This window comes from Epinephelus fuscoguttatus, linkage group LG18 (genome assembly GCF_011397635.1).
Source record: "Epinephelus fuscoguttatus linkage group LG18, E.fuscoguttatus.final_Chr_v1".
In the NCBI taxonomy this organism is placed as follows: domain Eukaryota; kingdom Metazoa; phylum Chordata; class Actinopteri; order Perciformes; family Serranidae; genus Epinephelus; species Epinephelus fuscoguttatus.
In genome coordinates this window covers 6,232,033-6,243,915 of record NC_064769.1, presented here as the reverse complement: position 1 = coordinate 6,243,915, position 11,883 = coordinate 6,232,033, and the positions used below count along the sequence as shown (strand labels likewise).

The 11,883-nt window shown below is 38.6% G+C and overlaps 1 protein-coding gene across 1 annotated transcript in view; it reads left to right on the top strand.

The window, feature by feature from the left end:
- The first annotated feature begins 30 nt into the window (after positions 1–30).
- The window catches only part of ptpa (protein phosphatase 2 phosphatase activator), a 35,430-nt gene continuing 23,577 nt past the window's right edge, over positions 31–11,883 (top strand). Inside the window, exons 1-6 of the mRNA XM_049559934.1 lie at positions 31–117; positions 1,048–1,145; positions 2,156–2,242; positions 5,609–5,734; positions 7,080–7,197; positions 9,163–9,262. Of these exons, the coding sequence (XP_049415891.1) occupies positions 93–117; positions 1,048–1,145; positions 2,156–2,242; positions 5,609–5,734; positions 7,080–7,197; positions 9,163–9,262 (554 nt within the window). The 5' untranslated portion in view covers positions 31–92. The remainder of the gene's footprint in view (positions 118–1,047; positions 1,146–2,155; positions 2,243–5,608; positions 5,735–7,079; positions 7,198–9,162; positions 9,263–11,883) is intronic.

Sequence of the window (11,883 nt, the reverse complement as noted above, 5' to 3'; positions counted from 1 at the left end):
ACGCCATTTCCTTTTCGAACAGCAGAGTGCAGTAGTGAGCTATTGCTGATTAAATCCTGCCTGGAACCCACGAAGAAGACTGCAGCCTCACCATGGCGGAAACAGAGCAGCAGTCAGGTAAAGCACAGCTGAATGCTTCTGCTCAGTATTAGCAACTTCTGTCTCACTTTTGCACACTTGTATCATTTGCTAGTAGCGTTTGCCGGTTCACCACAATGCCACATGGGACATTTAACGATTGAACTTTACGTTTGTTAGAAAAGTCAAGAAGGTATAGCGCAGCTGTCCTCAGGAGAAACCATCCACATACATCCTGAATAACTTGAGTTGCCATTTGGGTTCCTTATATAGCCTACTGGTATACCAACATGATGTCGTGCTCTGTATTGTGTTGTTAGCAGTCGTTTTCACATTCTTAAAACCCTTCAGTTGCTTGTTTTACTGCCCGGTAGCTGTTAGCTAGCATGCAGATTGAATTTGAAGGAGGCAGTTTACAGTGTAGCACCACTGCCGTCTATTCATTTATTAAGAGCATCATCAAGGAAATATGTACCTAAAAGTTGGAGGGTTAAATTATTACACACTTGTTTTACAAAGTCAAACCAACCATGCACGAAGACTGATATGACTAATGGAGCCAAGTAGGTTACCATAGATTAAGCGTTCAGATTGAAGGTCCAGCAGTCACAGGAGACAGATTTAAACATGAATTGTATATAAATGAGACAGCAGAAGCACAGGCGTCTTAGGATATAGTCCTTAGTTTGGGTCATGCTCCATACATACAGGATCCTACATTTCCCGTAGTGCAAACCAATAGACCTTTTCTGATTGGTTAACAGTCACAGCTTTTAAACTCCCGTTTCTAACCCAGGCTTTCTGTTAATAATCTATAGTAGCTAGTAGACAAATTTAACTGTCTCAGATTGAGTATATTGAATTCACTGTTTTAGAAAACCAAAAATAAGCGAACAAAAGCAGTAAAATATTTGCTGCATATCTGAAGTGGAATTATCTCTGAAATCTGTCTCTTCCTAAACTAATTAGGATCCACTCCTGAGGATGAAGCACCTGAAGTCTCCTACATGGTGCCCAAGAAGGAAATCAGCATGGTGCCTGACATGGGCAAGTGGAAGCGATCTCAAGTAGGTTGCTGCCTGTTGCTGTGTGAACATGTTTCAGAATCTTCTGTTCTCTTTCTTTCTACTTTATTGATAATCTTTCTACTTTCCAAGTACCAAACCACACCAAGAACATGTTGAGAAATAACGTGTAGGCCTCAATCCGTGTGAAATTGAGAGGTGTTTATAAAATCAACCTTTGACAAAAGTGAAGTTGGCATTAAAGGAATCTCTTCACAACAAAAATGTTTATTATCATCACGTACAGGCTTTATTTACACCTGTAGTTTGGTTCCTGAAGTTGTATAGAGGGTTTGTTATGATTTATGATCCTCAGACTTAGGAAAGAGATTTAATTATTGAGATTTAGTTATAAAGGTATTGAAGTACATGATTAAAGAGATTTTTCTGCTGTAGTCCATCACAATGGAACATTTGCCATATCGTTACCATTATTATTATTATTGTAAAAAAAAAATTCCTATTGATATCATAATATTGTTTTTAGTTTTTGCAGCAGTTCTTCTGACAACACATCTTTAAGGAATACTTCACCCACAAAATGACCATTAATATATCAGTTATTCATGCCGTGTTACAACAAATTTGTGACAAAACTTATTTTTTGTTGCATCCCTCCGGTGGGTGAAGAATCCAAAATCGGCAAACATAGCTGAATTATTGAAGTGAATGAGGACCATGTTTAACAACAGCAAAACTATATCTAAACATCTGTTTACACATCTGAAGCATCTGAAAGCAGAGATACGTTTTGCTTTCAGTCCTGATCAGAAAGACAGATGTTTTGATATAGTTTTGGTGTTGTTAAATGTGGTCCCCGTTCACTTCAATTAATCAACTAGGTTCGCTGTTTTTGGAGTCTTCGTTCACAGGAGGCATGCAAGAGAAAACAAGTTTTCTTCATGAATTCAAAGTAACACAGGGTGAGTAATTCATAAATTCACAAATGGTCATTTTAAGGTAAAGTTCTTTGTAAAATACATTCCAGTTTTCAACATGTCTCCCTCCTCCAGGCATATGCCGACTACATGGGCTTCATCCTGACACTGAATGAAGGTGTGAAGGGAAAGAAGTTCACATGTGAATATAAAGTGTCTGAGGTAAGTTGACTTTCATAGCAGTGGCTTTTAAAAGCACGTGCCGGTCGCCTTTTACATTTCTAAGGATTGTTGATGGTTAAAGAATAGGATAGGAAACAATGCTCACGTGCATGGAGACGTCATGCTTCCACAGTTTTTTGAACGGTGGAGGTTCTACCGACCATATTGGTTCATTGTGTGTAAATTAAGCCTATTTGCATCAATAAATTGGACAGTATACAGTGGCAGATTCTGATCAGGTTTTGTTGTGGACTATGATTATTTTGATGGTGATTCCACACTTATGCAAAAATATCAGTAAATGACAGCTTTAATTGTCTTCTTTTTTTTTCAATCAATTTTACTCCTTTTATACAATCAAAGTGCTTCACAGAGCAAGATTACATACAGCACAGACCAAAAAAGTAGCAGAAAGAAAAAAAAAAAAAAAGAAGCAGTCAGTAGTAAAAAGAATTTTGCACAGCCAAAAAAATTACAATAACAATAAGCAATAAAATGTTTAAAATAAACAGAAGTCAGTAGAATAACTAACCTTAAAGGCATAGTTTGGATTTTTCTGAAGTTGGGTTGTGTAAGGTAATCATCCATAGTCATCGTAAAATGATGATTGTTGTAGATAGTCGTAGATAGTGGTCAGCACACACCCAGCTTGGAGAAGCAGGCTTGAGTCCGACATGGAAGCTAAGCAGTGTACTGCTGTAGAGGGTCAGCAACAAAACTTATTTAAGCCATCTAAAAAAAATTTCACCAAAACAAATCTGTATCAGTTTAAGTGTGCACTATATTTTGAATATTTTCACTGCTAAACCTTTCTGGCAGACAGCCATTCAGACAGGGAACTTAAGCCGTTATTTCGCTCTCTTCAAAACAGGGATTTAACATTGCTAGACACAGGAGCTGCTGGTCTACCACTGCCTCAAACTGTTACTTTGTTTGTGTTATTGTGTCACTTTGGTGTTTAAAAGGGTTAGTTTGGATTCACCAAAGTCACACAATAACAGCTCCTGTTTTCAGTGAGCCCAAGTTACTGTTTATTCAATGGAGTCTGGTGGCTTTGACGAGAGTATAGATGGGGAATGGGAACCTTTTATGGGTTCCCCGTCAGAAATCACTGTCTTTAGGAACTGGTACCATGGTCGACAACTTTACAGCCCTGTACATTTCGTACATGCTGTGTGCTTTACTTTTTCTTTTTCTTGTCTTCCTCTGTTATGCATTTACTGCTATTCTACTTCTGGGTCAAAGCCCGGGATGGAAACAGTGGAGCATGCGCAGAGCGCCTCGGCCAGTTTGAGTCCGATTGACTGTATACATGCAGGAGTAATTTGACTCCCAGCTACATTATCTGGGTGTGTTAGTCAAACTTTGAGAAATTTGATTCAGTACGCTTTCAGTTGGACTAACATGTTAACATGTATTTTAAAAATTTGGTTTTAGTCGGACTAAGACCATAGATCGATTTTCTCGAATGTCATGTGAACGTAGTGATTGGCTTTGGATAAGTACCTCATACAACACAACTTCAAAAAATCTTTACTATCCTTTTTAAGTAAATGCCAGGCTACAAAGATTCGTCTCAAGGTTTGTTTTAAAAATGTCCACAGAGGTGGAGTTCTTCAGATTCTCAGGCAGACTGTTCCAGAGGCTTGGGCTGCAGTGGCCAAATGCTGACTCATCACGCGTTTTCGTTGAAATTTGTGGGACGACTAGGAGGCCAGCTGTAGAGGATCTGAGGAACCTGCTCGCTGCAACAGCATGTCTGAGAGATAAGCTGGTGCCGGACAGCTTAGTGATTTAAAAAAACTACCAAGATAATCTTAAAATCAGTTCTAAAACCGAAAGGCAGTAAATGCAGTGACTTAAAAATAGGAGTTAAATGTGCTCTTAATCTGGTCTTCATTTGTACTCAGGCTGCTGCATTAAATGTGCTTGTTTGCAGTAATAGAGAGCAATAAACTCTTACATAATAGACACACAGTAAGCCCACACTTCTGGCTATATTAATCACTTGGCCTCTTTAAGATCTGACCTGAGATCTGTCTCCAGCTGTCTTTTCTCTGCTTCCTGCTACCTGCTCATGTTAAAATGAAACGTGACATCCAGAAACAAATCTATTGGACTAAACATTTTTGACTTTTGGTAATTGTAGTTTGAGTTGAGTTTATTTCAGTGTCCAGTGTTTGCTCAGAGAGTTTGCTCAGTTGTCATGTCATTTCCATGACACAGATTGTCATGGACAAGGATTTTGCATATGGGGGTGACAACCAATATTTGTGTTGTTCCCATGTAGCCAGTGGATATCAGGGCCAAGACTTCCTCTTCCGAGTGCCGGTCATTGTTTACAGTCCTATTAGGAACTATAGGTGTAGGTTTTTTTAGGTACAGGCAGTATTTCAGCTAATCTTTATAAACAGATATCTGTATATAAATGCAGATTAAAAAACAAACAAAGCTACGAAAAAGCTAAATCTTCATCAGACGATAGCAGATGTGTTCTGAGATTTCATTCCCTCTGGTGTGTTCCTCCTCTCTTGCTTTCACACAGACTGTTTCCCCTCCGGCAATCAAAGCCCATTCAATTGGTCAATTGATTGGTCAATAATACTCAGACTACAAACGGAAACGGAAACACTTCAGATACCAAAATCTTGTCTCATTGCCTACAGATTCTGCATTTATATGCAGACGTGTTCATAGAGATAAATTGCATGAAAACTCCCTGACCAGATGTTTATGAAAGTTAGCATTGATGATCATGGCTCCCAGAGAAAGAATCACAAAGTTGATATTTTTCACTAATGCTCTCACAGTGGAGGATTTTTAACCCACAGGTATCATGCTAGTATATGCTGTAGTGTGGACAGGGAAACAATAATATACTGTGAACCAACTCACACATGGTCAGGTGCTGTGCTGTAATTCTTCTACAATGACAGCTTCCGTTGCCTCCTATTTTTTTTGTCATTGAAAAATGTAAACATAGCTTATCATGCAGTACAATTTTTGACATTAACATGTATTTATGCGTAAGCCATCAGACGCCTTCACAGTATAAAATAATATTGTGATGTATGTTTCAAGGCAGCAGCAAGAGTGATTGTTCTCCTTCAAACAGCATAATGAGCCACTCAATAATCACCTTTTCATTCTTTTAATTTGTCACACTACACTAATGATCACAGAGGTTTAACCTGCTGAGAATTAACAGAGTGAACAGGCGCTGTTGGGCTGATTACATAAATCACATGGTTTATTGTTTGCTCTTTATTTCTCTTTAGCTCTGAAAACCCATCATATGATGATGGTACTGATGATAAATATCAGTTACGGTGTTGCTATAGTCACTGTGATCTTGTTGTGTGACAGACAGTGGAGAAGTTACTAGATCTTTTGGATACTCTTGACCGATGGATAAACGAGACCCCACCTGTCGACCAGCCGTCACGCTTTGGTAATAAGGCCTACAGAACCTGGTACGCCAAACTAGATCAGGTTAGTGTGTACACGTACACACACACACACACATACACCTACACCAGAGCTCAGACACAGTAGCATTTAACAGTCATTCCAATGCCTAATACCAATTACTGATCAGATATCAGTCTTCTACATTCTTTCTTAATTTTACAAGTGTACTCATGAGTGTGCGTAGATTCTGTTTTTACCTAAGAACAAATCCCAAATAAGAAAACATTGGTGAATTTTAGAATCTTCATGAAAACTGCGCAAGTAGGTTTTAAAAAGAAATTTCCACTTAAGAATGGCCAGTGAATGAAGCCCATTCAGACTTACTACATATCACTTCCTAGTGAGGTTGGTCACACTGGCCTTATTAGGATTGTACAAATTTCAGTTATAGCCTAATATTTATGAACTTGCATGTTTCAGTGCATCAGTTTAATAGCAGCAGACAAACCATGCTCAACTTGTCCAGTGCATGTAACACACACACATATAGAGCTTACCACAGCACTGAGCTGCTGCTATCAGAGCTGATACTGTTCTCTGTGTGTCCACACAGCAGGTGGAAAAGGCTGAGTGTAATTTCATGTTTCTTCACCTCTTCACTCAAACACTTTGTTTGTGGCTCTGTTTTTGTCTTGTTTTGTTTTAACCACAAACTGAAAACCATCTGCCATCAATGCAGCTTCTCCATAGCGTTGATAATTCCGGTTTATGCTGTCTGTTGCTGAGCCATTCCTGCACTGATCAGTGTAATAAAAAGATTTTTGAGTTATTAAATTGAATTATCTATTGATTTACATAAAGCGTTTGACACAATCGGTCATTCCCTACTTCTTCAGAAATGTGAACACTATGGTTTAAGAGTAACCTGGGTGTTCCACAAGGTTTGGTATTGGTACCTAAGTTATTTATGCTTTATTTAAATGATATTTGTATGGTACCTAATATGTTTGCTGATGATTTTTTTCAGGTGAGGACATGAGTTATTTAAAAGAGTAAACAGGGAATTGATCATGTTTTTTTTTTTAAAAAAAAAAAAAAAAAAAAGGTCAGTTTTGGGAGTCCAACAAGGGAATGGACTCAATGCGGAGTTGAAATTGTGTTGCTCATGCATTGTGAAGCAACTGCCTGTTACACATTATTTGCTCACTACATGAAGTGAACTAAGCAGAACAAAAAAACTATATTAAATGTAGATCAGTCATGTCCAGCCGATACCAGATTCTCTTAATTAGATCTTTATCTACTGAGCATCCCTAAATGAGACTAACTAATCTCACACATGATGCGTATGACCTCATGTTGTATGTGTAGATACATCACAGCTGACAAGTAATGTTGGTGTTTGTGTGTGGGTGTGTGTGTGTAGGAAGCAGAGGTCTTGGTGTCAGCTGTGCTCCCTGCTGATAAATGTGCGGCAGCTCCAGAGATAGCTGTCTATCTGAAAGAGTCTGTGGGGAACGCCACCAGGATAGACTATGGAACAGGTAATATTGCTGTGTGTCTGTGTGTTTCATTTCAGTCCTTTATTACCATTCCAAACAAAGCACTCAGGTCTGTCAGCATTGTTGCAGAAGTTAGGGACAGTATAATATGGCAATAGAAGAGAAGTCGGAGGTCCTGAGGACCTGTGTTGCATGGCTACCTCTCCTCCTCCTGTTTCCTGTCAATTCTACACTGTGTTCGATCAAATAAAGGTTAAAATGTCCCAAATTATACTTAAAAATGACATAGAAGGCTTTTAGCAGTCTATAGCTTGCTCTGTCTGTTGATCCATAAAAATGTCCCCTCTCTTGTGTGGCCGCACACAGAACAATGCCTCCAGAAAGTGTCCCTGTTATTGTGGATCACCTACAGAACACACTGCAGACAGTTTTGTTTGGGATTGTTTCTTTGGTAGTCAAATGCAAATTAAAATGAATGGCACACAGATGGTAGTAAAAAGGCACAATAACACCAATAAATGGAAATGGAAAAATACAAGTTAATGTCAAAATACTGTACAAATCTAAAACAGAAACTGGTAAAACTTGTTATGTATGCATGTATTTATGTATGTATGTACGTATGTATGAATGAAAGAAAGATATAAAATACTAAAATATAAAAACCACTAAGAGCAACCAAATGCTACTGAAAATATATGTCTTGAAGGGGAATATTTGATTGAAAGTGATAGTTATTTCAAAGCTTTAGAATGTAGATATACAAAACAGAAAATAATATGTTTGGCCACAGGGAGGCGCAATGATACACTGTAACTCTGCTATTGTGTACAAAGTAAGCTGGATTCAGAGCTCTACAAAGGCAGCAGGCATGTAGTTCTGCAGAAGTGAATCTATAAAAGAACACAAGATGTGGAAAAGACTTGTGCCTTAAACACAACATGAGGAAATACGTTATTTTAAATTGTCATCTGGACAAAAGGCCAAACATGTTGTTACCAATATAAAAATTATAGGTAATAATGAAATGTTAAGCAGATGGGATTCAAAGTAGCAGAAGTATCAGTATAAAAACTAAAAGTCAATCAAATATTATTTATAGTGGTAGTAAGCTGTAAAGTAATAGCTGAAATTACAAGAAGTCTTTTGATTTGTCATGTTTTCTTCCTCACATTACTGTGAAATGCAGAAAGGTGCACTTGTGTGCCTTTTCCACAGTGTCTTTTGGCCGTGCCGAGTCAAGCCATGCCGCACTGATTTGCCTTTCCATTATCAATTAAGGGGCCCTGTACCACGCTGAGCTGCGCCAGAGATGGACCCACTCCAGAGTAGGTCCAAAAGCAGGGCCGCCCACCCTCAAGCAGATTGTGGTGACATCTAGCCAACCGCAGCCTACCCCTGAGGACCCCGCTTCTCCCCCTCCAACAAGTCTTGCACAGTGATGGGAATAACAGCGTTATAAAAAACTCAACATTTCCTTATTTTGCTGCTTCACAATAAAAGTTTTTAGATAACAAAATAACAGGGGACTTTTATTGTGAAGAATCTACAGTAAAGGAAATGTGTTTATCACTGAATTAGCGGAAATTTGTTAGAGGCTTTTCTTCAATAAAGGCAAGTCTAATAATACCAAAGAGAGAAAGTAAAGTTAGAAACAGCCACAGTGAGATGTTGATGAAGAACTGCAGACAACAGGCTCTTACTGCACCTCTGCAAAAAAATGAGGAAAAAAAAAAAAACACAGCAAAAATAACAGTGGACTTAAGCCGTGGATCTGCCCTCTTATCAGTTAAAGACACACCTTCAAGCAGGTAGCCCTGTTGTAATGGAAATGCAAATCCCTGCTGTGTTGGGCTGATGGCCTAAACCAAACCAAGCCAAGCTAAACCAGCACAGGACTGTTGAAAAGGGGTATTGGTGTTGAATTTCTGGTGGAGCAAAACTAGACTGCACACTGATCCTGTTCAGGCATGAAGATCTTTAATGTGTGTATATTCATCTTCTCAGGTCATGAAGCTGCTTTTGCTGCGTTCCTCTGCTGCCTCTGCAAGGTCGGAGCTCTTAGGGTTGATGATCAGCTGGCTATTGTTTTTAAGGTTTTTAACAGGTGAGCTGTTGCTGCTGTAGTATGCTTCGTGTTAAGCTGTACTGTATAGTGTGTGTGTGGGGGGGGGGCACTTTGGTCCAGACTGAAATATCTCAACTGCTGGATGGACCGCCATTAAATTTTGTGGACTTTCAGACTTTCATGGTCACCAGAAGATGAATCCCTATGATTTCAGTGACTTTTTGTGTAATGCCATCATCAGCTCAAAATTTCAATTTGTAGATTTCAGTGTTGGCTAGAATAAACAAGAACAGTACTCATGTAAAAGTACTGTTACTTTATAATTGTATTGACTCAAGTAAAAGTACTCATAAAATAACTACTTAAGTGAGAGTAAAAAGTATCTAATAGCTGTGAATAGCTGCCCCAGTAAAAGTTGCGAGAAGTGTGTTGCACAGTGTTACTGAGTAGAAGTACAAATATTTTATCACAGATGTACTGTAGTAAGAGTAAAAAGTATTCTACAAAGCAACTCTTTCTAGAAATACAGTTTATTGAAAAAACTACTCAAGTAAATGTAACAGGTTAGGTTACTGTGCATTATATAGTGTCCGCAAAAATTACAGCAGTGGAACAAAAAATGTGTCTGTGACACATTTTAAGTAAATGCTGTGTGGCAACTCCTGTCGGTGATGACGCAAAATAAGTGAGCAAGACTGCCTTATGATAATTATTTGCATAAATGTAAGACAGACTCTGATTTGTCAAGTGTTTAACACCTGTTTTAACTTGTCAGGTTATTTGATATGGAAGCATATTGCATTCACTCAATTCAAAAAAAATGGACCCCTTATCTCATAATGACGACATAAGACCTGGTAATTATGAGATCCTGATCTAGGGGTGAAGTTAATTTAATAGCCTATTTGATATCCACTATTTATCACGGTCATTATCTGCAATAGCTCTGTATTAAAGCCTAGATTTTTTTTTCCAGTTTTTGGATATTTCTATGTTAAACTAAAAAAACAAAAGTTACTTAATATTGAAATGGGTCTTATTACACTTTTAGGACAGTTCCTAAATGTGCCTACAGTCACAGTTTTTTTTTTTTTGTTTGTTTGTTTGTTTGTAATTCAAATTTTTGTTTATCTATTCAGACATATCTAAACAAACGGACAGTATTGTTATTGGAACGCAGCATATCCACAGGCACCTGGTAACTACACATTCTTAGACCCAAAATAGTAATTTGCAGTGTAGCAGATATATTACAAACAAAAATGTCTGTTAATGACCTCTTAAAGCTGTCAACTTCATTGTTGACCCTAGCTAACGTGTTCATATGAAACAAATTCTAACAATGATTCCTTCCATTTCTCAAAATCTGGAGGTGATGTATTTTTCCAGAATCTGGGGATCACTCGAGCAGCTGTGACCTCTACATTTATCACAGCAAAGTCATATTTTGATTGATTTGGCAATTCTGTTTGGTCCCCCATGAGGCATAGCTTTGGTAATTTAGGTATCGTCATACCCAACCACTTCCCTGTGTGAGCCACAACTTTTTCCCAAAATGGGTTAACCAGTTTACATTCTCAGATCATGTGAAGAAATGTTCTGTCTGACATTCCCAAAATAGATTGTTTGTCAGTAGACCCATCCTGTGGAGCTTAGAAGGAGTAAAGTAAAACCTACAAATTTATTTATACTGACGACATTCAGTTTGTTGCGCTCTAACCTGCATCATCGTTTATGATTATTTCGAGTTGGCTAAAATTGTGAAATAATTGCCTGAATTAGCTTAAGAACATATCAAAAAACTGGGAGAAATCGAGGCTTTGATACGCAGCTACTGAAGATAATTATAAAAATGGTGAATATCTAAGTACTTTGTTGAAATTGGTAACTGTGTCTCAGACCACATGGCCTTGACCTGTGGGGTGCCCCAAGGGTCAATCCTGGGACCCCTTCTGTTCAATCTCTACATGCTGCCTTTAGGCCAGTTAATACAAAGTAATAATGTGTCCTACCACAATTATGCAGACGACACTCAGATCTATGTCTCACTGACAGCAGGTGAATATGGACCAGTGGATTCACTCTGTCACTGCATCCAACAGGTCAGTGTGTAGATGCAAAACAACTTTCTCCAGCTAAATTCAGACAAGACTGAAGTCATCGTATTTGGTCCACAGAAACAAAGAGAAAGTGTCAGCAGTCATCTCCAGTGTCTCTCTCTAAAACCTACAAATCAGGCTAGAAATCTCGGGGTAATAATGGACTCAGACTTGAACTTTAACAGCCACATCAAATCAATAACATCAGCAGCTTTTTACCATCTAAAAAACATTGCCAAAATCAAAGGTATAGTGTCTAAACCTGACCTGGAGAGACTTATCCATACATTTGTCTCTAGTAGGTTAGACTACTGTAACGGCCTGCTCACTGGCCTCTCCAAACGGGCCGTAAGACAGCTGCAGTACATCCAGAATGCTGCTGCTCGGGTCCTGACCAGAACCAGGAAGTACGAGCACATTAGTCCTGTGCTCAGGTCTCTACACTCGCTTCCTGTGACTCAGAGAATAGACTTTAAAGCAGCTCTGCTTGTGTACAAGTCTCTCCACGGCCTAGCACCAAAGTACATCTCTGACATGTTAGTGCCATATGAACCATCTCGG